Here is a 26,341-nt window from a genome sequence, read left to right on the forward strand (position 1 = left end):
AGCCCTCGGCTCGCCTCTGGCAGCCGGAGGTTAAATCCCGCAGGCCCAAGGTTGCGCCCCTCCCCAATCCCGTTCACCCACCACCCAATGAGGGTGGTGGGTGGGTCCCGGACATGCCCAGTCACGGAGGCCTCCCCCCTCGGCGTACTCACCCCAGAAGGAAGCAGGCCTCGCACCCAGGCATGTCCAGGCCCAGCCCGCCATGAGCCATGGGCACATGGCGGACTGGGTTCGGGATCCGAGCTAGACGTCCTCTCCCGCAGCCCTCGGCTCGCCTCTGGCAGCCGGAGGTTAAATCCCGCAGGCCCAAGGTTGCGCCCCTCCCCAATCCCGTTCACCCACCACCCAATGAGGGTGGTGGGTGGGTCCCGGACATGCCCAGTCACGGAGGCCTCCCCCCTCGGCGTACTCACCCCAGAAGGAAGCAGGCCTCGCACCCAGGCATGTCCAGGCCCAGCCCGCCATGAGCCATGGGCACATGGCGGACTGGGTTCGGGATCCGAGCTAGACGTCCTCTCCCGCAGCCCTCGGCTCGCCTCTGGCAGCCGGAGGTTAAATCCCGCAGGCCCAAGGTTGCGCCCCTCCCCAATCCCGTTCACCCACCACCCAATGAGGGTGGTGGGTGGGTCCCGGACATGCCCAGTCACGGAGGCCTCCCCCCTCGGCGTACTCACCCCAGAAGGAAGCAGGCCTCGCACCCAGGCATGTCCAGGCCCAGCCCGCCATGAGCCATGGGCACATGGCGGACTGGGTTCGGGATCCGAGCTAGACGTCCTCTCCCGCAGCCCTCGGCTCGCCTCTGGCAGCCGGAGGTTAAATCCCGCAGGCCCAAGGTTGCGCCCCTCCCCAATCCCGTTCACCCACCACCCAATGAGGGTGGTGGGTGGGTCCCGGACATGCCCAGTCACGGAGGCCTCCCCCCTCGGCGTACTCACCCCAGAAGGAAGCAGGCCTCGCACCCAGGCATGTCCAGGCCCAGCCCGCCATGAGCCATGGGCACATGGCGGACTGGGTTCGGGATCCGAGCTAGACGTCCTCTCCCGCAGCCCTCGGCTCGCCTCTTCTAACTGGCTTTCAAATAAACTAAGTACATCTTTAAAAACAAAGGAGGGAGGTCCATTCCAAGCACACTTGAACGAGAGCTGGCATTCCCAACATCCCGCAGGCCTGGTCTCAGGGGCTTCTCCAGAGAGACACATAGCCTGAGGAGGGGACACAGGAGGCACTCGCCCAGGCTCTACAGGAATAGGGAGCCAGCATCAGAAGCAGAGCTGAGGCTGGAACTCAGGCATCCAGGCCCGTGACACAGGTGTGCCGGTGACCAAACACACACCTTGGTTGGGGTTTCTGGGCTCCTTTCTCCCTCTCTGAGGTTTTAAAAGTTATGAATCTCTTGTGCTGACTTTAAGGATGATGCTTAAGTTTCTCATACAGTGTTAAACATGACATTTCTCTCCATGTTAACTTAGGAGAAGCCACATCCTCCCTCCGAGCAGACCACAGCTCTCACTCCAGGGTTTTCTGGATTGACGGGCCGATTAATGCGAATCAGCTGGACAGAAGGAGTTAGAGGAGCCCTGAGACATGGTTAGAGACCCCTCTGAAGAGGAAGCCGGCAGTCCTCAGGGTCCTGAAGGACAGGAGGCAGTGGTGCAGGCTCTCTGGGATGCCACAGACTGCACACTATAGTGAGACTGGAGGGGGCTGTGCCACTCCTGCCCTGCTCTCCCAGTTTCTCTGTAGGTCTGCTGTCGGGAGCTTTAGAGGGAACCACTTTACAGGATGACTTGTGAGCTGACCCCCTAGGCCTCTGAGATGTGTGTCCGTGTGTCTCTGTTGGTCTGGCAGGCCTCCCTGCGAGCATTGCTCCAAGCTTGGAAACGATGGGTCGGGCTCCATGACCCCATTTCTTGCCTCTTTGTTGGAGAGGCGGTGGGTGAGATCGCTGGTACCCCAAGCTGGGCTCAGCTTTTCAGCTTTGTGCCCTCAAAGAATTGCAACTTCGGGCCTGGCGGCGTGGCCTAGCGGCTAAAGTCCTCGCCTTGAAAGCCCCAGGATCCCATATGGGCGCCGGTTCTAATCCCGGCAGCTCCACTTCCCATCCAGCTCCCTGCTTGTGGCCTGGGAAAGCAGTCGAGGACGGCCCAATGCTTTGGGACCCTGCCCCCGTCTGGGAGACCCGGAAGAGGTTCCTGGTCCCAGCATCAGATTGGCGAGTACCGGCCCGTTACGGCTCACTTGGGGAGTGAAACATCGGATGGAAGATCTTCCTCTCTGTCTCTCCTCCTCTCTGTATATCTGGCTTTCCAATAATAATAAAATCTTTAAAAAAATAAATCTTAAGAAAAAAAAAAGAATTGCAACTTTGCCTCCATGCACAGGAGATATAGGCATGGGGTGGGACGGGGCATGGGCACTGCCCCCAACTCCACCCAGGGCCCAGCAGGCAAAACCAGCATGGGGGTTCATCGTTTTGAGACTTGGGAAAGACGGCTGGTGGGTGTGTGGCATGGCAGGTTGACAGAAACAGCTTTTCTCCCAATGCAGAAGGCAACAGGGTCCCGGATCCATGAGTGTTCAAGGCTCTGCCTACCCCACCAGAGTTGGTGTTGTTGAGGCCCTGAACCTGCCACCAGTCTCTTCTGTGGGAGTTGTTTCTGGAGCCCTCTGGTCTTCTCCCCTGCATGGCTGGGAGACGTGGTGACGCCTACGCACACCTGCATACACTACCCGCTCACCTGCCTTCCTGGTGGCCTGCCTGCCATCCTTCTCTAACGCCTGTCTCTCACGGCTCTTCCCCTTCTCCCTCCAGTGTTCCGTGGAGTGTGGTCCTGGGACACAGCAGAGGGAGGTGATCTGTGTGAGGAAAAACGCAGACGCCTTTGAAGTGCTGGAGCCCTATGCGTGTGCCTTCCTGGAGCGGCCCCAGAGCAGGCAGTCGTGCCACCTCAAGCCATGTGGTGCCACGTGGTTCAGCACCGAGTGGAGCATGGTGAGTTGGCAGTGTGCATGCCTCTCCTTCCCTGCCTGCACGCCACAAGTGACCAACCCCTGGGGCAGGCAGCAGGAACAGCAGCTAAGATACCTTGGTGTCCTGTGTAGGAGTGCTTGGGTTCAAGTCCAGCTCCCTGCTGATGGGTGCCCTGGGAGGAGCAGGTGGTGGCCCAAGTGCTTGGGTCCCTGGACCCCCAGTGTGGCAGGCCTGGACGGAGTCCCAGGCTCTTGGCCTCCACCCAGCCCACCATGCCTGCCGTGGGCATTTAGGGAATGAACCAGGAGATGGGAGATCTCTCTATGTCCCTGTCTCTCTCCCTCTGCCTTGCAAATGAAATGAAAAAATAAATAGGAAATGTTGGTTTCTAGCTTTAAAAAAAAGTAAAAGATTGACTTCAGACCCGAGCAGAGGAATTTTTAATTTTTAGAGATTGACTGATTTGAAAGGCAGAGTGACTTGCAAGGCTGCTGTAGGCTCTGCTGGGATAGCATTAAGTGCCAGTGGGAGCAAGCCATTTCTGTGTGTCAATAACAGGCCATAGGCTGCCATCGCAGGCTGCTAGGGAACCAGCTCCGGGTTCTGAAAATTGTTACATCAAGGGACAGCACTTGGCTGTGTTTCTTAAATCAGGTAGCCAAGGGGGTAGAGGCAGAATTCTCAGAAAACACCCCCAGATGGGAAAAGAGAGAGAAACATCACCCCCTTCCAACCCCAAACAGATGTGATCGTGGTGTGTCAGTGCTGCTGAGATCCCTAGAAGAGAGGTGCCACCCCTCCCCTGTGATGTGGCCTCACCAAGGACAAAGCAAAGCCATGTGGGACCAGCTTCCCATGTGCAGGAGCCACCAAGACCTGACCCCCCTGGGATGCAGTCAGCCAGACCCAAACCACAGGGAACTCCCAGTTCCTGGACTATATCGAGGGAGAGAGGAGAAGAGTGGGAGGGAACCCATCAGCCCAGAGACTTTGAGAGCAGAAGTCTGACTTTAGAGATCTCTGAGATCGGTGTGACAGGAGGAGTTGGGAGAACACAGTACGTGAAGGAAGTGGGAAGGGAATATTCATCTCTAGGTGGGAATTTTCAGAGGCTGCAGGCTGAGAGATTTTAGACAAAGTGGCCTGATGTCTGCATTTGCTCCAACATCCAGTGGAGGGGTGGGGGTGGCATGGCTGGCTTGCATGGGGTTACCATGGATGGGCAGGTGCATGATGTTTAAGTCTGTCTCCTCCAGGTGGCGTTTCAGGTTGGTCAGAGCCTCCCCACCCAGGGGTGCTGAGCAAAGTCTGACTCCTCCCCCGCTCTTGTTCCTGTGCAGTGCTCCAAGAGCTGCCAGGGTGGCTTCCGGGTCCGGGAAGTGCGGTGCCTGTCGGATGACATGACCCTAAGCAATCTCTGTGACCCACAGCTGAAACCAGAAGAAAGGGAGTCCTGTAACCCCCAGGACTGCATCCCTGAAGTTGGTAAGTGGGGATACCCCCGTCCTGGAGAAAGGATTACACTTCCTTGTGCTTTCCTTGGTGATGAAGTCGGATCTATCCAGGTCTTTCCCTATGACCTGAGCATCATCGTGATGAAATTGCAGTATCTTGGTTTAGGGTGACTGCTTGCAGCACAGGAGGTGCCCTGGCCACACGTCAAAGACAGACTTGTGATGATACTATCAGGGACTGGTCCTGCCATCCTAAGCTGGAAGTAGTGTAATCCCCACTTGGAACCTTGGATTCAAGGTAATATAGGCAGGACCATGTCAAGAGCTGCTGTGATCCCAGCAGCTGGCAGAACACAGTCCCCTAGCTCAGACCCCAGCTCAGAGGGAGCACAGAGACCCTGAGTTTTAGAAAATCCCAGCCTATACCTGGGGAGTGGGATAGACAGGCTCCCTAGAGGAAGGAATTGTTGAGTGGTGGGGCTGAGACCCTGTGGTAGGCCGCAAGGAATGGTCCACCCTCCAGGCAGGAGCTGCAGACGGTGCCCTGCATACAGTGTGATGAGGACATGAGGTTCGGGGTGTGAGAGCTGCGTCTCTGGGGACCAAGCCCACCTGAGAGTGATGGCCAGGCTGCCAAGGCAGGTGTCTTGGGCACCAAGCCCACCTGAGAGTGATGGCCAGGCTGCCAAGGCAGGTCTTCTGAGCCTGCTTTTGGGGGCTCCTTCACCATCGTAGGGTACCTGTAATTGTAGGGCTTGTTTTTGCAGGGCTTCAGAGCAAACAGGTCACCTGCTAGCAGGCACCTGCTGTAGAATCTGCCCACCATGGGCTAAACTGAAGGCTTTAGTACCTAGCACCTTCCTCACCCCAGGATGGTGCCACTCACAGCAGCTTTGCAAATCAGCAGTGACAGCAAAGGATACAGGGATGACTCCATCAGAGAGCAAGCCAAAAATGCCAATACCATCGGAAGAAAATAAGGACACGTAGAAGACAGGCAGCCAAAAAAAAAAAAAAAGATGAAATGGTGGAGGGAGTGGAGGCACAGCCCCACAGGCTGGAGTGACGCCATGTTGGTGGAGGAGCAGTGGCCTTCTGTGTCTCAGAGCTTGTGATAAAGAGACAGAAACGGAAGTGGCAGGACAGGACACAGGCAGAGAGAGACCAATGAAACAGTGCGGAATTACTGTGAAACAGACATGTTCATGCAAGGACATTAACAGAAATGGAATGTTAGATGGGGAAAGGAGAGGCTTCCCAAGGTTCATTTTTTAAAAAGGAAGGAAGGAAGAATGGAAGGAAGGAAGGAGAGAAGGAGGGAGGGAGAGAAGGAGGGAAGGAAGACTGGGTCTTTGACATCTGCGTACACACCGAAGTGGAGCAAGGATCCCAGCATGGAGAACACACTGCAGCAGGATGGGTCACGAGAAAGAGGCTGAGCGCCCATGGCCCGTTCCCATGCCACGCGAACGTGTTCATTCCCAACACCATTTAAATGTGGATTCCAAGATCATTGCCTAAATTTTTCAAAGGCACGATGCAGTACAAGACTGCAAAGAAACCTTGGATAAAGTCACAGGGTGAACCGCACAGAGTCATGGATAACTCACGCCACTGGAAAATGCCAGGTGCTTAGGAGGGATGACTAGTTTTGCAGGGCCAGACGTCATGGGTGTTGCCAACACATACCCGGGGGGCTTCTCAGAGGGGGCTTGGCGAGTCCTCAGCCCTTGGTTTTCATCGTCTGCATTTGTCTTCAGGGGCTCTTTTTTGTTTAGCTTCCAAGCACGTGAAATATCATGGAATAATAAAGGGAAAGTGCCAGATGACCAAAGTGGGAGGAAAAGCCTTGTCATCTCTGACAGGCCTGAGTCACACCACACAAGCTGAGGCTCCTGAGTGTGTCCTGGCACTAGCCAGAGTTGGGAAGGCACAGGTGCATCCTGCAAGGTTGGAAAAAGAAGGCTGAGGAGTGCTCGTGGGTGGCATGGCAGAGGAGGCAAGTGTGAGTGCACGGGGAGCAAGTGCCAGCAACAGCTTTTTGGAGTCTGCGCAGATTACTGTCCTTTTTATCCTGAAGAGTCACTGTTAAATCACCTTACTGCAGCATCTTAGGATAGAGTAAATGTCAGCGATGTCATAACAGTGTTCGATTCCTAATATCTACGGAGCTCAAATCAGCTCTTCTTGAAAGCAGAAGCGGGGCCCAGCGGCGTGGCCTAGCGGTTAAAGTCCTCGCCTTGAAAGCCCTGGGATCCCATATGGGCGCCGGTTCTAATCCCGGCAGCTCCACTTCCCATCCAGCTCCCTGCTTGTGGCCTGGGAAAGCAGTCGAGGATGGCCCAAAGCTTTGGGACCCTGCACCCGCGTGGGAGACCCGGAAGAGGTGCCAGGTTCCCGGCTTCGGATCGGCGTGCACCGGCCCGTTGTGGCTCACTTGGGGAGTGAATCATCGGATGGAAGATCTTCCTCTCTGTCTCTCCTCCTCTCTGTATATCTGGCTGTAATAAAATGAATAAAATTTAAAAAAAAAAAAAAAAGAAAGTAATCCACAACCTTTTAAAAAAAAAAAAAGGAAAACGGAAGCGGTGAGTTTTATCAAGGAGAAATTATGGAGCTAATGTTGCGGCTCAGCACGTTAAGCCACTGCACAGCACCTGACATGGATGCCCACTCAAGTGCCAGCTGCTCTGCTTCCAATATCCAACTCCGTGCTAATGCACCTGGGAAGGCAGCAAGATGGCCCTCGTGCTTGGGTCCCTGCATCCTTGTGAGAGACCCGGATGGAGTTCAGACCGCTGGCTTTAGCCTCGTCTAGGCATTTGGGAAATGAACCGGTGGATGAAAGATCAACGTATTCTCTCTTCATGTCGTTCTCTCTCTCCCTTTCTCCTTCTCTCTCTACATCTTTCTCCTCACTCTTCTCTCTCTTTCTTCCTCTCTTCCCTGTAACCCTGTCTTTCAAATAAATAAACAAATCTTGTCTTTAAATAAAAAAAAATGAGAGAGAAGAAAGAGATTTAGGAAATACTCAGCCTAGAAGAAATGCAAATCTTAAAATAACCAGAGTCCCCATTTCTTTATAAGATTGGCAGACTTTTTGGAGAAGGAATTAGAAAGTGTTCAGTGTTGGCAAAATAATAGGGAAGGGTGAAGTTCTGAACCTGTAACTTGATGTAATCATTTTAGAACTTGGCAATATCTCTCATGATACACAGATATCCCACTCACTAACACATGCTTTCAAAAATGTATACTACACCCAAAGAATAGGGCTTAAATTGTCAAGAATTATTTTTTTAAAGATTTATTTATTTTTATTGCAAAGTCAGACATACAGAGAGGAGGAGAGACAGAGAGGAAAATCTTCCATCCGATGATTCACTCCCCAAGTGAGCCGCAACGGGCCGGTGCTGCACCAGGAACCTCCTCCAGGTCTCCCACGCAGGTGCAGGGTCCCAAGGTTTTGGGCCATCCTTGACTGCTTTCCCAAGCCACAAACAGGGAGCTGGATGTGAAATGGGGCTGCCAGGATTAGAACCAGCGGCCATATGGGATCCCAGCGCATTCAAGGCAAGGACTTTAGCCACTAGGCCACTGCACTGGGCCCTCAAGATTTCTTAATGAATTGGATAATGTTTTGTGACTCAAAAATTTCTAACTACACTATGTGCCATCATGTAGGACAAGCATCCCGAGAAGTTCTCAAAATGCAAAAGAAAACAATATAATGGCAATTAGATTAAAATGTAAAACCTCTATTTACCAAACCACACCACAAAGGGATAAGAGAAACCACAGGTGTGGTTAGGTGATCCATCAATTGTGGGATATTCTGACACAAGAATGCTATTGAGGAAGACAGAAGAGGAGCCCAGGGCCTTCACTGAGCGTGAAGAAATGGCCCACGTTCAACGCCGAACCAGCCAGCGGGGAAATAGATGTGACGTGTGAGCTTTGTTTCTGAGTTTCAATGCCAAGTAGACGGACATTTGGGGAGGATGAGAAAACGAAGTGGTGGCGTTAACACTGGCCATTGTGTCTGGGTCTTCGGTGTTTTTCCACACAGACTGCCAAGGTCTCAGTTCACTGAATGATGCTGCAGGCAGGTCTTCAAGGAGGTCATGGAGATTGTGTGTGTGTGATGCGTAGATTGAAAGAATGTTTTTGGCACAAAATGAAATTATCTTGAAATTGCATTTTTCCGTGAACTCCGAGAAGTCCCCTGGTGCCTGTGTGAAAGTCAAAAGGACACTCTGCCCCAGCTCCCGCCCCACAGCATCATCGTTACTCAGGGAGGATGAGGGCGAGATGGTACCGGCCAGATGGCCACCAGCATGCCCAAGGGTCTTCTGTGCTCTCTCACTGCAGATGAGAACTGCAAGGACCAGTACTACAACTGCAACGTGGTGGTGCAGGCCCGCCTGTGTGTCTACAGCTACTACGAGACTGCCTGCTGCGCCTCCTGCACGCGGGGAGCCCAGCGGCAGACCAGCTTCCCGGGGAACAGATAACCCCACGCCAGACAGCCACCACAAAGAGCGGGTGACTGGCTGGAGGCTGCTCCCCTAGGGGTTCCCGGCCGGCCCAGGGCCCTGATACCCAGCCTGTCACCATCCTGTCCTCAGTGAAGCACCCCCGCAGGGCTTCCAGGAGCCTTTGCCCAGGACTTTGTCCTGGCTGAGCTCCCTGAGGGATGATGACCCCTCCCCCACCTTGGGAGTGGAAGCACCAGCCAGTGGGAAGCACTGTCGGTCTCGCCCATACTCTCATCCCAACGAGCTGGGCCATGGTCACTGTCTCACCCCACACTCCTGCAGGTGGGGGGATAGGCCTGTCCACCCAGAGCCCGCCAGGCTCGGCTCAGTAGCCGCTTCCCTGTGCTACCTCAGGCCAGCTGTGCGTCCTGTCTTAAAACACAAGTGCTGATTCCAGGCTTCGCCGTTCAGCAGGTGCCTCAGGTAGCAGCGCAGAAGTAGACATTTTGTAGACAGGAAAGCCAAGGCTCCACTTTGGTGATGGACCTGCCCGGGTAAAATCATCCACTCAGTGATTCCCACCCGATGGTTGACACAATGACCTTGGCCCCAGAGGCTTCACTCTGGCTCCATGTCTAGTCAGAAACATGAGGAATGTCCCCTTCTGCAAAGCCCAGGCCTTGGATTACTTCCTCAGGTCACAGGTCAAGACCCAGCCTCTCAGCAGGTGCCTTCAACTCCATCCTCTGCCTGAAATTTTGCCATAGAGGAGGTTGGAGCTCAGGTCCCACCACCATCCGTCCCTGTCTTTCTGGTTCATGTCTGAGTTTCTCCGTGGGGCCCACACTATGCCCTCCTGGTAACTTACCTCCTCCCCACCCCAGGCCTGGGCCATCTCACCCATCCACGCCCTCACTCCACCTGACCATGTGGCCAAAGCAGCTGGGAGGAATCTGCTTTGCAAGGTGTCCTGAGTCCACAAGCCTGACCACCGACCTCGGCTTTGACCTTTGCTTCCTTGAAAGTCCCAGGTGTCCTTTCCCACTCAGGGGCTGTGTGATTTTCTCTCCAGGATGGAAAGCAAACAACACTGAGTGGCAGGAGGAGGGAGGGCAGGCTGGTTTGAGCTCCAGGCTGGGAAGAAGGGCCCAGCTGCCTGAGCTGTTCCTCCTGAGGGATTTCTCTGCCCAGCGGGGTTCTTGTCCCCCAAGGCTCTTGTGACCTGCCAGTTCTGCACCATACCCCTTCTGTGGGATCAGGAGCAGGAAGCAGAGCAACCCTGCATTGGCGGTGGGGGCAGGCAGAGGGCAGGAGTCAGTGGCTGGAGCTGCTTGCTTGTCCCTGGAGGGCTATAAATCTGTCTTAGCAGACAAATATGCTGGTTTCCTGGTTTTCTTACAGCGGCAGCTCAGTGTCTTTCTCCCCTGAAACCATGCCTCCTGTCACAGCCTGGGGTCCTTGAGCGATGGTTTCTTGGAGTAGGGGCCCAAAGGAAGCACCCCCCCCCCCGGCAAGCTGCAACCCTTCCTCCTAGCACCCACGTTTGCCAACCCCCTTTCATTGCTGCCATCTTCTCTCTCCTCCCAAGGTCCCTTCCTGGCCATCCTTTGGAGGTGAAACTTAGTTTTTTATGCTTGCTTCTCCCTCCCAGCCTGCCTCACTCCCCCCATGTACTGGAGCACCTGAGCCCTGCCCTGAAAGTTTTAAATTAAAGCTGTTGTGGGGTGCTTCTTCCTCACCAAAATCAGCAAAACTCCAGACAAGAAATATTTTTGCTTTTGTTATTCTCACTTATTGCCAAAGGAAATTGTGTCTTGCAGCGTTAGCACAGCCATGCAGTCTGCTCCCTCGTTCACACCCCAGGAGTGACTCCCAGGTCTCCCTGCGGAGATGGGCGATCCCAAGAAAGACAATTCTGAATGCAGTAACCAGAAGCCACAGAACCGTGGACGTAGGCAGACGTTCAGCTCAGCAGAAGTGAGAAACCCAGAGCCAAACCATGGGGTTGGGGTCTCGCCCCCTTGTGCCTGTAGATCACTTAGTCTCAGGTTGGTAGCTTCAACACCTTTGAAACCCACGGTCTTAGGGAGGAGAGAGCTGGGAGATGCCATATTCTCTCATTTTCGGTGCTGTAGGGCAAAGACCAGCAGCTTCTCCAGCTGCCGTCTCTCTTTGTCTACCCATGAGAGTGGCAGCCTCCATTCCCCGGTGTGGCAGAAACAGGCATGGGGCAGTGACAGGAAGTGTGGCTTCCTTTAAAAGCGCCTGCACCACATTCGTAGGGTGACAGCCCAGCTTGTGGCCCTCACCATGCTAAACACCTTTGACAGGCATCAGATGGGAAGATCCACTCACATGTGCATAGGAGAAAATGGGACGACAGGATGAGGCTGTTCTCTGTGCACAAGTCTGTGGAAATAGCATACAATCCAGTTCCATTTATTTCTGTGCTCACTCAGCTTCTCATGGCCAGCTTCTACCGCCCCCTGTTCAGCCACTTCACACCCACTCCTGGGCACTCACTCTGTCAGCATCCTAGGTTATGTTCTGAGGGAGGCGGAGGGACCACAGGTGGCTGGGAACTTCAAGCCACACACTCCATGCCACCTGCCTTGACTGAAGGGCAGACTCTATGATAACTTATTATTTGTGCTTTGTAAATACAAGATGTTTATAGGAAATGCGTATTCTGTCCTCTACTCACAGAACGAGTCACTACACAAAACTGGTTCTGTTCTTCAGAATATGCTCATTTGTAAAGTATTTATTTCCATCTGCCGCCCACCCTTGCATGGGATCACGGGCTCCTGCTACCCCTGGCATGCGCAGTATGCAGCTGAACTGGCTACGGGCACGGGGAGAAGTTGTTATGCCTCCCAGTTCCCTGCTCCCGTCACCCCAGAGGCTTCCACCCGTGGTTTTCTACCCAGTCTGAGCGCCCATCATGCTGTCGCTCAGAGTAGGACAGGGTCTCCTTGTCCTGCTCTGTGTGGCTGCCCCTGAGGGAGTCGCCAGCGGGGGCCCAGGGACACCTCTAGGGTGCCCCCTCCCGCAGGAGTCAGGGACTTCTGGGGCCAGGGTCAGGCTCGCTGCTCATTCCCCACTGACTTTGCATCTCCTCAGCTGTGGTAAATTCTTGTGGAAGGCGCTGCAACACGAGTGCTGTTTCGCATGAATAAAATGCAGCCTGGCTCCTCTTCAGCCATTTGAAATGACTAGTTTTTGTGTATGACTAATTTATTCATATTGCTGTAAAAAAATGCAATAAATGTGATAAATCTGCTTTGGCAGCACCCTGTACTCTCTCTGGCCTGGCTTACCTTCGGGCGCTGGGGCTGCAGACGACAGGAGACAGGCTGCAAGCGGCTGGCCCCACGTAAGGACTTGGCTGAGCCTTTCTTAGGAAGGACCAGAGCCGGCCCTGTAAGTGGGCCCTGAGTCTCAGCCATACGGTACAGTTAGCATTGCAGCTGATCTAAGACACAGGGTGTGTGTGTGTTTCTGTACTCCTTCTTGGCACAGTGCACCCTGTATGTCTCTTCCGCCCTCCCAGGTGACCGCCATGGGCACACAAGGTCAGAGCCCTAGCTTCAAGGGTTGTTTTCGCAGTATGTTCTCCCTTAGCCCCGTCACTTACCCTCTTAGCCCTAACTGTACCCTGAAAAAGTACGTTTATCAGTCCAGGACTCCAATGTGGGTGGCACAAACTGAAACACTGAGCTATCACCTGCTGCCTCCCAAGCAGGAACAGAGCTGAAGGCATCCATCCACCCCACCCCAAAGCAGCATTCCAGGAGCAACCCTATCCCCTCAGGCATGACCTGGCACCTGGTGACCCATGTGCACTGGCCCTGCACAGTTGGGCCCTAGAGACTTTTCCCCATTCCTCCTCCCCCAACCCTAGCCTACAGAGTCAGAGCAAGTTGCTGACCTGTCCTGAGGGGAATAATTGTATTAGTGATAAGGTGGCCTCTGGTGGCTTCGTCAGCAGATTCAAGGCTTTGGGCTGAGTTAATCCCTTGGTGTCTGCCCCAGCAGCTGGTGGTCACACGCTTGGGGACACACACCAGTTCCCAGGCCCATCCCAACACAGGGTACAGCCAACTCTGGGCTGCCGGGAAATCCGGGGGCCAGGCTCCGAGCACGGGGAGCCATGGCAACAAAACAAAGTGAAAACCCCAGGAAAATCAGGTCATAATGAACAATGGGGGAGTGGGCAGGCTAGACACTGCAGGTGTCTTGGGTTTGGATGTGGGGTGTGTATGCGTGTGTGTGTGTGTGTGTGTGTGTGTGTATGCATGCCTATGCACTCTCATTGTGGGGTATCAGGAAAACAGAAACAAGATCCTCATTCACGGAACACCGGAGAGTCCCCCTGTTCAGGTCAAGGGCTACCATAAAGCCAGCCCCCTGAAATCTCTTATCTGGACAATAGCTAACCTGGGGTTTAGCCTTCAGGAAGGCGAGAGTAGGTGGGCTGGGAAGTCTGGGGGAGATGTGCCCCAAACAGACTTTGAGAAATGGCAAAGGCTAAGCAGGAATGGGAGGGAACAGGCCCTTCCCCCCAAGGAGCCCCTGTCATCCTGCCTGTCAGAGGAGGCTGCCCAGTCCTGAGGGTACCACCCTGCCAGGTGCACCTGTCAGGTGCAAGTGTGCATCCCGGGCCAGTCACTCCCTCATATCCTCTCCCTGATCAAGGCCTTGCCACCCCACCAACCTGCAGGGGCTCAGAGGGCCAGCCTGTCTCCTCAGCCTGTAACCCCATCCTTCTCAGGGCACAGCACCGACCCACCTCAAGGTGCTGCAGCAGTCACAGGCCTGGTCCGCTGGTGGCTCACAGGTGTCCCCTCTGCGGGTCCCTTGAGGTCCCCAGGATTTCTGAGAGCCAGAATTGCCTCTTTTCTTCCCTGGCGCTTTCTTTCCATAGCTCCCATGTGAAAACCAACTCCATCCCTGGAGTAGGGGTGGATTGGGGGGTCTTTCCTTAGCTTCACCACTTAGCTCCCCACCTCGACCCTGATAGGACCCCCCTCACCCTAGAGCACCCTTCTCAGGGGGTCTGTACTCCCCTAGCCTGAGGATTAGAGACCCATGGTCCTCTCCCAGATCAGTAAGGGCGGGGAATTACACTGTATAAGAGCTGTGAACTAAAATGCAGTGACAGTAGGAGCCACAGAGAGGCGTGAGGTGGTCGGGGCTGGGGGATGGCCTCCAGAGCTGTGCCTGCTGGACAAAAGGTCCTGGGTGCTTCCTGGCAGAGGAGGGTGGGGTGGGGACTGGGAGGGGGCATGGCCCCGCCCTGCATCTTCCAAGGTCCCCTAAGCGGATTTCCCCACAGGGATGCCAGCTGACTTCCTAAATCCGCAGTAGTGCTACCCTGTCACAGGCAGGGTTAACCCCGTTGACGTCAGGGCCAAGACACACCCCCAGGCACCATGATCCTTCCAGAAGCTTCACACATCTCCCAGTCCCACCAGTTAACCCCAGCAGCAACCTGACGGGGTCATTGAGGACCTTGGTCAGGCTGCAGGGACGCTGTTTCCCAGCATCCTGACTGCCACCTGGCCAGGGTTGCCAGTCAACTACTCAAGTTTTACCAATTGGCTGCCAGTGGAAGGGACTGAAGCCCTAGGGGCTGCCACTCGAGTCTACCCTGCTGTCTCCATGCTCCTTGGAACTGGGACCTGAAGGAGATGGGCCAGCTACACATAAAACATTCCCTGGGCCCTGCCCAGTCCCCCAGCCCATTGCCATTCCTCTGTACTGGTGGTCAGGGCTGCTGGTCTTCCAAGGAGGCCAGAAACGCTGAGCATGGCCCTCAAGTAATCTCTTACTGAAGCATTTGGGGTGATAGCCACCTCGGACTCAGGGCAGGGGCACTAACAGGTGAAGGTCCTTGCCTGTGGTGCTCAGAAAGATGCCAGTCCTGGCGGCAGTAACCACACCATGAGGAGGCAGTGGGCGGGCAGCAGCCGAGAAGGGCCTGGATACATGGGGCAGCCCAGGACTGACTGCCGGCAGTGGGGGCACCTTGGCACTGGCGCAGGTCTACCCAGCTGATCCCCCTCGGAGACAGTAAAGATTAAGAGGATCATAAACTGCATCCGTCCAGGGAGATTTCTCCCAGGGCCAGAGCCAGGGAGGGTCCAGAGGAGAGACAGGGGGACAGCCAGGGACAAGGAGAGGGAGAAGAGCCAGGGGCACAGAGAGGTAGAAGTAGAGAGACAGAAAGGGCAGGGTCCAGGTCTCTGCTCAGCCACCCCAGGATCCCACACCCACCACCACCATCACCACCACCATCCAGGGCCGGCCTGCAGCTCTGACAAGCTCCTCCATGGCTGCAGCTGCACCTGCGGCCGTGGCTGCCTCGCGGAAAGAGTCTCCAGGCAGGTGGGGCCTGGGGGAGGATCCAACAGGTATGGCTTTTCCTGGAGGTGGGGTGTGGAGCCTGGGGAATAAGCCAGGTGTGTGATCTTGGGGTCTGCAGGCATGAGAACAATCAGCCTGCAGGCATAGCCTGGAAACAAAGGTGGGCCAGGGCCAGTGCAGCCCCCCCATCCCCACGGAGACAGACACAGGGGTCCTGTGTGTGTCCGGCTGATGGGAGCTGCAGAGGAGTGTGAGCAGGGAGGTGGGAATAGAATGCCCAACACAGAGGGTGAGAGCAACCAGCAGGGGGCGCGCAGTGCAGGCAGGTGCTTGTCCTGGCTCCTAATAGGAGGGGAGGTGTGTATAGGCTGTGGTTAGACGGATGGGCGCACAGCCTCCCTCGCCCAGTGTTGCTCGGCCCTGTCCCAGGCACAGGCCCCTCGCTGCAGTGCCGTGTGTGCGGGGACAGCAGCAGCGGGAAGCACTATGGCACCTACGCCTGCAACGGCTGCAGTGGCTTCTTCAAGAGGAGTGTGAGGCGGAGGCTCATCTACAGGTGCAGGGGGCCCCCATGCCAGGGCAAGTAGAGTTTGTGAAGGGAGAAAGGGACCAGGCCCGGGCAGAATCTTGACCTCAGGACTGCCCACAACCCCAACCCACAGGTGCCAGGTTGGAACAGGGATGTGTCCAGTAGACAAGGCCCATCGCAACCAGTGCCAGGCCTGCCGACTGAAGAAGTGTCTTCAGGCGGGCATGAACCAGGACGGTGAGTTGTTGGCCCATACAAGCTGGGTTGGTCTCTGTGTGCCTGCCAGGGTGCCCTGACCCACCTGCCTCCTCAGCCGTGCAGAATGAACGCCAGCCCCGCAGCACAGCCCAGGTCCGCCTGGACAGCATGGACGCAGACAGCAAACCTCAAGGGCCAGAGGCCCTCGCCTCACCCCCAGGCCCCATGGGGCCTAGCCCCCGGAGCCAGCCCCCTGTGTCTGCTGCCAGGGCCCTGGGCCACCACTTCATGGCCAGCCTCATCACGGCCGAGACATATGCCAAGCTGGAGCCAGAGGATGGTGAGCAGTGAGAGGTTGGCAAGGGTCATGGTCAGGGGCTTATAATGCCGGTCCCCAGCAGAGCAAGCACTGATGTTACAGCCTAGTTATCCACAGCTGACGGGAACATCGATGTCACCAGCAATGACCCTGAGGTGTCTGCATCCCCCTGCGGCCTGGACGGCGTCCACGAGACGTCGGCACGCCTGCTCTTCATGGCTGTCAAGTGGGCCAAGAACCTGCCTGCGTTCTCCAACCTGCCCTTCCGTGATCAGGTGCGGTTTGGGGCAGCGGGGGAAGGCCAGGGCCACAGAAGCAGGTGGGATGCCATGCAGTCCTCAGGATCCAGGCTCAGGGACTGTCATTCTGGAGCCCCAGCCATTTCTGGGACAGGGACAGTATCAGGGTGCACACCTAGGGGGCAATGCAAACTGGGGACACACAGGGACGGGATCTGGAGGCAGAAGAGATGGTTTCCCCTGCCAGACCCTGGGTCCCCTGCAGATACTGCCTGGAGTAGTTGCTGGAGACCACCCTCTGGGAGCACCCCAGACTCTGGGGCTTGGGCTTCAGCCACTTCTCCCCACTCCACGGCGCCCCCTGGGCTTCTGGTAAACCCAAAGAAGAGGCATGGGGCTGGAGGGTGCTGCAGGTGGTGGATCAGCTCCAAAGAACCAAGCTAAGTGGCTAGAGGGCACTGAACACAGGACTCTGACAGGGTTCTCTGCCTCCTGAGCTGTTCGCCCCATGGCTTTGTGGGGTGCGCTTCAGGCTGTGTGTGAACGCTAACACTCACGCCCTCTCCAAATCAGGTGATCCTGCTAGAGGAGGCGTGGAGCGAGCTCTTCCTCCTGGGGGCCATCCAGTGGTCTCTGCCTCTGGACAGCTGCCCGCTACTGCCTCCACCCGAGGCCTCTGCCATCGCTGGTGGTTCTCAGGGCCGGCTGGTGCTGGCCGGGGTGGAGATGCGGACACTGCAGGAAACCATTGCTCGGTTCCGGGCACTGGCTGTGGACCCCACCGAGTTTGCCTGCCTGAAGGCCCTGGTGCTCTTCAGACCAGGTGACTGAGCCTTCTTCCAGAGGAAGTGGGACCAGGGTGATGGTTGGAAATTCCAGAGACACCCTTCCCCTCTGCCCTGGGATGAGGGAGAGGGAGGCAGGGCATGCTGGGAGCATGGGTCGGGCCAGGCAACTGACAGGTGCTGCTGCTTCTCCTTAGAGACGCGGGGCCTGAAGGATCCTGAGCATGTGGAGGCCCTACAGGACCAGTCCCAGGCGATGCTGAGCCAGCACAGCAAGGCCCACCACCCCAGCCAGCCTGTGAGGTGACCAAGCATGAGCCCCCATCCCTGCCCGGGGACAAGCACTCACAGCTAGATACGGATCAAATTGCACAGACAGGGTAGCTGCCTTCCAGTCCTCAGTCCTGGGGCAGAAGTGGGGGTGGTCCCAGCACCTGCAGGAGACGGGATTGGGAGCATCAGAAAGAGTTGGTGGGCTTTGCCGGAGCAGGACTGCCCTGGGGAGGAAAGGGTGGGATCTCAGAGAGAAAGGCAGGGAGAAGCGAATATAATGTGTCTCTCCAAAAGACAGGCACCTGGTTTGGGAGGCTCCAAAGCGAGAGAGTGGGAGAGCGAGAGAGTGGGAGAGCGAGAGAGTGGAGGGCAGTCCAGGAAGGCAGCTGGGTTGGGCTGAGCCTAGCAGCACCCAAACTATGTCAGCCATGGGAGGCACACAGGACATTGAGTGGGGGGTGGGACAGGATTGACTGTCGCAGACCCCTAATGGAGCAGCTCCTGCCACATTCAGGGCCTTCTGAGGTGTAGCCCCTGGGAGAAGGAGCTGAGTCACATAGCCCCCAGGCGTTTTACCCAGTGTCTTGGACTCACTGGCTAAGTTCTAGGGTTGGGGGGAGCTCCGAGCCTCGGACCACTGGGGTCACCCTCGAGGTACCCCTGCCCTGAGCCATGACTAGGACAGAGGACTGATAGAAGGTGGTCTGCAATCTCCAATTCAGCACCTACCAGTTTTTGAAACATCACAATGCATAAGGAGCAATCCCTTGTGGGTCACAGCCCATTGAATCCAGCTGCTGAGACCAACTTCTGCCCAGTGATGTCTGTCCTTACTTTATATCATCTTCCTCTGTATCTGGCTGATTTTTAAAGACCGATTTTATTTGAAAGGCAGAGTTACAGACAAAGAGAGAAAGATCTTCCATCCACTGTGTCACTCTCTAAACGCCCACACCAGCCAGGTCGAGGCCAGGCTAAGGCAAGGAGCCAGGAGCTCCATCCGGGTTTCTCAGGTGGGTAACAGGGACCAGGTACTTGAGCTGCCACCTGCTGCCTCCAGGGTATAGCTAGGACTTGAACCCAGGCCCTTAGAGACTGAATACAGCCTCCCGAGTAACCTTTGTACTGCTGAGCCCAGTGCCATCCCTGTAGAGAGTTCTTTAAAACTCTAATGATCTTTTTTCCTGTAATCCCAGCCACCAAAACTATCCTGCTGTCATTCTACACAGTGTGTAGACAGTTCATATCTCCATAAATATATCTTTTCTCGTGTTACTCATATGTGAAAGCACTTCAAAAAGTTTAAAAGCATTGAAAGGTAAGTCCAGAGAAAAGTCTAGCTGCTACTTGGACCACCCACATCCCATATTGTGGTCCGAGGGATCAGGTCTCACCCCTGCTGCCCCTCAGGCTCCTGCTAATGCACACTGGGAGGAAGCAGGGAATGATGGATCAAGTGCTTGGGTCCCTGCCAGCTCTGGCTGTTGGGCATATTTGGAGAATGAACTAGCAGATGGAAGGCTCAGAGGCCATCTATTCACTATTCTCACAAGGAAGTGGGTGTGGTTCTCATGGCCCAGTGGAACCACCCTTCCTGTGAAGGGACCTGAAACTCCTCTTGCTGGCTCTTCCCCCTTCCTGGGATGGGTGCTGGGAGGCAAGCAGGGAGCCTGACAGGCTCTACTGCGCAGGTTTGGGAAGCTGCTGCTCCTGCTGCCATCACTACGGTTCATCTCCTCCGAGCGCGTGGAGCTCCTCTTCTTCCGCAAGACCATCGGGAACACCCCCATGGAGAAGCTCCTCTGCGATATGTTCAAGAACTAGCTGGGGTCCAGGACGTCCCAGCCACTCTGGAAGGCCTTGCGCACCAGCCAGACTGACCAAGCAAGTCCCCTTAGAGGTTTGGTCCCAATCAGAACAATCATTCTCTACAGATACCAAGAGAATAGGGGAGGGAGCATCCCAGGTATTAGAGATGTCCTTTATCCCCATTCAGACAGTGGTTTCACACACAGACCTGCACTGAGCCTGGCAGGTTTGGGGGTTTTCCTGGGTTCTCTAAGGTGGCAGTGCCACATACCCTCATGGATGCTGTCTCTTCAGGAACAAGTCTGCAGAATGGCATTTCCACCCCAACTCTAGGCAGCTGTCCAGGTTGCCCTGTACCTAGGCAAGTGTTACACTGCTGGGAGAAAAGCAGCTAATAGCTGGCAAGCATTCTGGTCTGATTAATGACAAATTTGTGTTAACTACACCAGGGTGCCCAGCATCATTGTAGCCTATTTTTTTTCTTTTTTTTAGATCTGTAGGGAAGGTGGGGAACCCTGGCCCCCAGGTTAGGGGCACTGAAGATTTCCCTGACAAGGACATCTGGGGATGTATTGGAGTGGGAGTAACTGATAGCATGTTTGACAGGGAAAGGATAATTTGGGGAGACTTCCACTGTAGAAAGTCACTGTGACTCTAGAATGTCAGCAAGCAAAGGATTACAATTCATAGGATAACATTTATATGAGAACAACGGAATGGATGCCAGTTGTATAACTAAATGGATATCATGTGTATGAGAATAATTGAGTGGACAGCATGTAAATGAGAACACTTGGTGGGATATACAAAACAAGAGTTCCAAACAAGGGTATAGAAACAATTGATGCATCCTGTAGATAAGCTCAATGCCTCCTCTCTTATCCCATGTGACACTCAGTCCGTAAAAGTCTGATGCCACTAATAAACTTTGGCTATTGATTATCACTCAGAGTCCACACGTGTTAATCTCAGACTCTGTGCACCAAGTTCCTCGCTGCAGGACGCGAACATTCCAGGGACAAGGACACTGCAGTCAGAGGTAGGTGAGGGAGCTGAGATGGGGCATTTCAGAGGAGGGAAACCAGGCAAGACACCTGTCCATGTGGGAGAGCTAACATAGGCTAAATAGCATCACTCACCACCTGCTGATACATGCAAAAGCTAGGGCTGTGGGAATGCCTGGTAGGGCTAGGCTGCACTACATGCCCGTGAGTGTCAAATCTTAGTCGCGCTAGCTGAAATGGGTGCAGGCAGGTTGGGCTAGGAACCCGCTAGCCCACACACCACAGTACCCACTGGTGTGTGCCAGGACTTGGGACTGGCTATGTCAGATATAGCACTCTCAAGATCCAGGGCTAGGAACAGGTCTGGTAGGGGAAGGAGGAGAGCTTCTCTCCCAGGCCACAGCTTCTGCTGGTGAGCACAAGTGCCAGGGCTGGCGGCAGGCCAGGCTGGGCCGCAGCACACATAGGCATATATGTGAAGTAGATGTAGGGGCAGACCAGGCTGGGCCGATTCCACAGCACAGGATGGGGTTGAGGCCAGGCTGAGTTGGACCATCCTATGTGTCAGTTCACATGAAGACTGGCGCTGGGAGTGGGCCCAACTGGACTCTGTAACTGCATCCACTTGCAAAAGATGGAACTAGAGATGGACTGAGCTGCAGCAGCTACTGGCGAATGCTGAGACTGGGGCAAGTGGAAGCTCGTCAGACTGGGCTGCAGCACCTGTTGGCATGCGCAAGACCAAGGCTGGGAGCAGTCCTGGCAAGACACAGTCTGAGGTTATTCCAGTGAGGTTTTTTGGGGTGCTCCCTCACTAGATGGCTGAATTCAGACCTTGCCCACAGCGGGAATTACGGGATGTGTTGTCCAACCTTTGATTGCCTATATTGGAATTGGGCCTCCTCAGCTGTTGATGCCCATGCAGTGGAAAGCTTGTCCAGTTGCACAGGGGGAACACATGGCCAGCTCATCTAGGCCAGCATGAGATGTCAACTGCCATGGCAAAGATGGAAATTAGAACAGGTTGGACAAGTCTCCTGGCCAAGCTTTGCAGCACGTTTCTGGGTCTGTGGATGTACTAAGGTGGACTTTGTCAACCAATCAACCTTGGGAAGATTTTCTTAATTGACAACCGCTCCAGGCTATTGAAACACTTAAATAACTCTTTTTCACATCAGCATCTCTAAGGCATCATCCAATCTTTGTCCTCTCCATCACCGGGTACTGATGTGGTTCGACAGCAGGGAGCAGCCCCTCCCCCTCCCTGGCAGTGAACACAGGGGAAAAGCAATTGAAACATTTGTCCCTACCCACGTGTGCATCCATCCCTCTCAACTATGTAAACAATATTAAAAATAAAATTTAATAGGAAAAAAAGGAGAAGAAAGTTGGGGGATATGTATGCTTCCCAATTTCCAACTTTTATCTCCCTCTGGCTTTTCTTGAGCCCCTGTTTCTTTAAATGTCCCTGTCTTTCTTTGGGATCTAGGGAAATCCTTTGGCCCTATTTTCCAATTGAGCAGTTCCTAAACCCAGGAGCCCTTGCCAGTCACTGGGAGAAGCTGGTGAAAACATGGCATTGTGGCCCCACCTGAAGCCCCCTATCCTCTATGTGTCGGGAGGACTGGAATACTAAAACTAAAGCAATCTGGACAGTGTGTGGCTTCCACGCAGCTCCTCAGGCACTCTGACGCTCTCACAATTCACTCAAGCTCTCATTCTGGGATACTGCCCTGCATTTGCTGCTCTGTTGAGCATTGTGTTTGAACAGTGCTTTTCATCTCAGAAGCCTCTATCTGAGTCTCAGGCTGCTCCTTTCTCATGAAAGCTTTGCTTTTTCTGCCTTAGCACTGCAGTGTCCTCCCATAGCTGAGAATACTGATGAGGAATTTTTAAAGTTCTTTTCGATGTTGTTTCCTGTGTGTCTCCCAAGTACTCACATTTTACTGGCTCTTCTTGAAGCTCCCTCAGCTGGCAGGTGAGGGTTGTGAACGCTGGGTGGCAGGCCCTGCCTGGCTGAAAATTAGCGCCGTGTGACCACACCTACTCCATATGCCTAGACAGCCCCATCAGCAAGTCCCCAGCACGCACTCACACACTGCCTCCTGAAACATGGGTTCCCACCTTGTCCATTTTATTAGCATCAATCAGGGCTTTTAAAACCCCCAGCCCAGGAGCAGTGGGACTGGCAGGAATTCCCACAGCTTCCCAGGTAACGTGTACTTAGAACTGCAAACACAAGTGTGACCCAAAGCAATGTGTGCCTGGGACCCCTGTGTTGCGCATGTCTAGGGGAATCTCAGCGGCAGCAGATCTGGGCTCCTAAAGGGTGGCCGTCGAGCCACTGCAGGATTCTCCTCTGCCCAGCAGTATGGCTCCTTGTCGGGGTGAGGTAAGCCTTCGGGAAGGTCGGCTGCCTCAGGGAGCTCGGCGTGCCCAAGGAGAGGCGGGAGGCGCATGCTCAGGCTCCCAGAGCACGTGCCACCCCGTGGCAGTGTCGTAGAATCTGATTGGTCACACTGAGCTCTGCAGTTTGTTTAGTGGCACCTGATTGGCCCCATTCAATTCCAATACCGGTTCTTGGGTGGCATCTGCAGGGCCACCGGGTGTCAGAATCCGCGTCCCGAGCTTCCTGAGGAAGCGCGGTCTCCCGGCGGGCGCGTGAGGCCCGAGGAGGCCCGAGGAAGCACACGATGAGGCCCGAGGAAGCACACGAGGAGGCCCGAGGAAGCACACGAGGAGGCCCGAGGAGGCCCGAGGAGGCCCACGAGGAGGCCCGAGGAGGCCCGAGGAGGCCCACGAGGAGGCCCGAGGAGGCCCGAGGAAGCACACGATGAGGCCCGAGGAAGCACACGAGGAGGCCCGAGGAGGCCCACGAGGAGGCCCGAGGAGGCCCGAGGAAGCACACGATGAGGCCCGAGGAAGCACACGAGGAGGCCCGAGGAGGCCCGAGGAAGCCCGAGGAGGCCCGAGGAAGCCCGAGGAGGCCCGAGGAAGCACACGAGGAGGCCCGAGGAAGCACACGAGGAGGCCCGAGGAGGCCCGAGGAAGCCCGAGGAGGCCCGAGGAAGCCCGAGGAGGCCCGAGCCAGGGCCAGGCCCGGGGGCCTCAGGATGGCCGGCCGGAGGACAGGCCTGACCGTCAGCAGCGCCATCCCGCCACACGGGACCACACAGGACCTCTCCGTCCGCTTCTCCCGGCCCACCCTGCTGCCCTGCCTCCAGCCCAGGAGCCGGACATGGCGCCCACGTGAGTCCAGCCCCGCGGCCGCTCCCTGGGGTCGCTCGATGGGCGGCAGACATTTGTGGGAAGTGAGGCTGAGTGTGAGTTCCGGTCGGGGAGCCCAGGGCCCAGGAGACCGTGTGGGAGCCAGCGTCCGCGCAGGCGGGCAGGCCAAGCCCTCACAGACCCGCGGCCACCCTGTGCGGTTCAGGTTTTGTTAGCGTTTTCAGCACAGGCACCAACACGCCATAAACAAGTGGTAAAGTTTATTCAGCAGGTGAGATGCAGAAACTAACCATGTTTACGCAAAGTAAAAAGGGGTAAGCCAGAGATTGATACATTGAGTCCTGAGGGAAAAGAAATTCTGCCTTTTTCTGAGTCTGCCCACAGGATAGAATGGAAAAGAAAAGCCCAGTGGATGAAGCTGGGCCCAAAGCAGCCAAAAGCAGAAGGCCCAGAAGGCCCGAAAGCCCGATAGGGCCGGAAGAGGCCAATGGCCAAAAGCGCCCCAAAGGGCCAAAAGGCCAAACCCCTCTTCACTGGAGCTTTTATAGGGCTTGAGGGGCGTGTCCAATCACAGTGCAACCCCCCTTCAAGTCCCAGGTAATGATGGACGCACGTGAGTGGGTGAGAACTATTACACAGGCGGTGGGGGGGAGTGTGACTTCCAGACTGTGAGTCTAAACTAACTGTTTGCCTGGACCATATCACACCAGTTTCCTGCCCTGTGCCTGGGCAGGCAGCAGCAGGTGGCCCCAGGACCCAGGTCCCTGCCATGCAACTGGTAGGCTGGAGGGAGTCCAGCTTGTGTGGGGCTGTTGCAGCTGCAGGGGGACCCAGTGTGGGAGAGCTCTGCCTCCCCCGGCACTCACTCGGCCTTTCGGATCCATGGATCAGCTTTTGGAATAGCTGCCAGCCAGGTGCTGGCTGTGCGCCCCAGTCGCTGGTCACACGGAGCCCCTGGGGCAGTGGTGGTTGATTCCTGTCCCTCAGGTGGGTGTGTCCCCAGCTCCTGGCTGCCCGCTTGAGCCTGCAGGGTCACCCACGGAGGGCTCTCTACACATCTGTGCTTCTCTGTCTGCCTCTTGAGGAACTAGAGTTAAAATTTACTTTGTTGCTTTTTATTTTCAGAATATAGGAAAAATGCACTTTATGAAATTGAAAATTGTTTAGACCCAAAATAAACTCAACTTTTTATTCAGTTTTCCCATAAACGTTTGAAACACCACACACACACACACACACACACACACGTGAATGTTGCTCTTGCCATGCTGGAAAAACCCCAGTGAGTTCTAGACCCCGGTTCTCACGATAGAACCTTTCCCTTCTCAGGCAAAGTGGGCTGGCCTTCTCACCCAAGACAGGCCGAGTATGAATGCCCATTGTGAGGGAGGGGGAGTCAAGATGCCCTTCTGTGAGAAAATGGGGCTCAAAGGTGCCCTTTTAAAAAAAGAGAAAGTAAGGAATTCTAGTTTTTTTTTAATTATCAATATTTGAACATTAGAGTTAATGTTGGAATACCACTGGGCAGAGTAGATCTTCCATCCAATGTCACAAAACATGTCTCCAAAGAACAAGAGGAAACTCCCTCTGCTGTCTTCCCAAGGCTTAAAGAGCCAATAAGCAAACATTCTGGGTTCTACCTCAAGAACCAGCTTGGACAAAGGATGTTAAAAGTTGACTTTGTAATTAAAAGCTGGATTGGTATCACTCAGAGATTCAAATGCTACAAAAATTGGATGAAAGAAATGGGAAATCAATTGGAAGTAAAAATTAAGAGAAACTGAAAGAAGTCTATATTCAAAAGGAAGGGGGAGAAAGAAAAACAGAAGGCAAAAATGGTAGGCATTGCAGACGCCACAATGAACACAAAGCTAGGAGAAAGGTGCCCCTTGGAGGGACGTGAGGTCTCCCCGGGGTCCAGAAGCCTGAGAAGGAAGGAGTAGCTCCTGACTGGGGAGTGCACACCTAGAGCTGCTGGAGATTACCACTGAGGAGGGCCCCAACATTTCAAACCACGGTGTCCTGAGCTGGAAAAAGAAAGATAAATCCCTCAGAACCTTCAATGAGAACTAGAGGTCAGGGGTTTCTTTCTTTCTTTCTTTTTTTTAAGATTTATTTTTATTGGAAAGGCAGATGTACAGAGAGGAAGATCTTCCATCCAAATGTTCACTCCCCAAGCAGCTGCAACAGCTGGAGCTGAGCCAATCCAAAGCCAGGAGTCTCTTCCAGGTTTCCCATGCAGGTGCAGGGTCCCAAGGCTTTGAGCCGTCCTTGACTGTTTTCCTAGGCCACAAGCAGGGAGCTGGATGGGAGGTGGAGCTGCTGGGATTAGAACCGGTGCCCACATGGGATCCCAGCATGTTCAAGGCAAGGACTTGAGCTGCTAGGCCGCTGCACCGGATCCCAGGGGTTTCTTTGATGTAAGTTTAGAAGTGGTACCTGAAGGGGAGGATTTAACCTTCTTGCTGCATTTCAGGGGAGGCTGGCTCCTGCCTTGCTTGTCAACCAAAGGGCATAAAGTTATCCAAAGAAAAATGGGCAGTGTCTGGGGCAAAAGGGGATGGATTTCAGGTCCCAACATCTGAAAGGCAAATATTGGGCCCATCATGATGGCTCAGTGGCTAAAATCCTTACTTTGCCTGTGATTTCTGAGGGACTCCCATCGACAAGGCCACTGCACTTGCA

At 54.9% G+C, this 26,341-nt stretch overlaps 2 protein-coding genes across 2 annotated transcripts in view; both read left to right on the forward strand.

Annotated features, from left to right (window-relative positions):
- THSD4 (thrombospondin type 1 domain containing 4) overlaps positions 1–9,058 on the forward strand; it is a 369,969-nt gene extending 360,911 nt beyond the window's left edge. Inside the window, exons 16-18 of the mRNA XM_058665429.1 lie at positions 2,813–2,992; positions 4,312–4,456; positions 8,797–9,058. Coding sequence (XP_058521412.1) covers positions 2,813–2,992; positions 4,312–4,456; positions 8,797–8,939 — 468 coding nt within the window. The 3' untranslated portion in view covers positions 8,940–9,058. The remainder of the gene's footprint in view (positions 1–2,812; positions 2,993–4,311; positions 4,457–8,796) is intronic.
- A 1,735-nt stretch (positions 9,059–10,793) lies between these two features.
- On the forward strand, positions 10,794–19,439 carry NR2E3 (nuclear receptor subfamily 2 group E member 3). Its single transcript, XM_012929688.3, has 9 exons — positions 10,794–10,880; positions 15,169–15,319; positions 15,702–15,828; positions 15,935–16,038; positions 16,115–16,339; positions 16,436–16,593; positions 17,131–17,380; positions 17,540–17,645; positions 19,307–19,439. The coding sequence occupies exons 1-9, from the start codon at positions 10,794–10,796 to the stop codon at positions 19,437–19,439; spliced, it is 1,341 nt and encodes a 446-aa protein (XP_012785142.3).
- The last annotated feature ends 6,902 nt before the right edge of the window (positions 19,440–26,341 follow it).

The sequence above is a fragment of the Ochotona princeps genome, chromosome 6 (assembly GCF_030435755.1).
Source record: "Ochotona princeps isolate mOchPri1 chromosome 6, mOchPri1.hap1, whole genome shotgun sequence".
NCBI classification, from domain to species: Eukaryota; Metazoa; Chordata; class Mammalia; order Lagomorpha; family Ochotonidae; genus Ochotona; species Ochotona princeps.

What these genes read in the sequence shown, in the direction of transcription:
- NR2E3 (XM_012929688.3), top strand. Translation starts at nt 10,794, where the DNA reads ATGGGCGATCCCAAGAAAGACAATTCTGAATGCAGTAACCAGAAGCCA. An exon ending in AGGCGGAGGCTCATCTACAG is followed by an intron (nt 15,829 to 15,934) that starts GTGCAGGGGGCC and finishes CCCAACCCACAG; the next exon opens with GTGCCAGGTTGGAACAGGGA. An exon ending in CCTGGTGCTCTTCAGACCAG is followed by an intron (nt 17,381 to 17,539) that starts GTGACTGAGCCT and finishes GCTTCTCCTTAG; the next exon opens with AGACGCGGGGCCTGAAGGAT.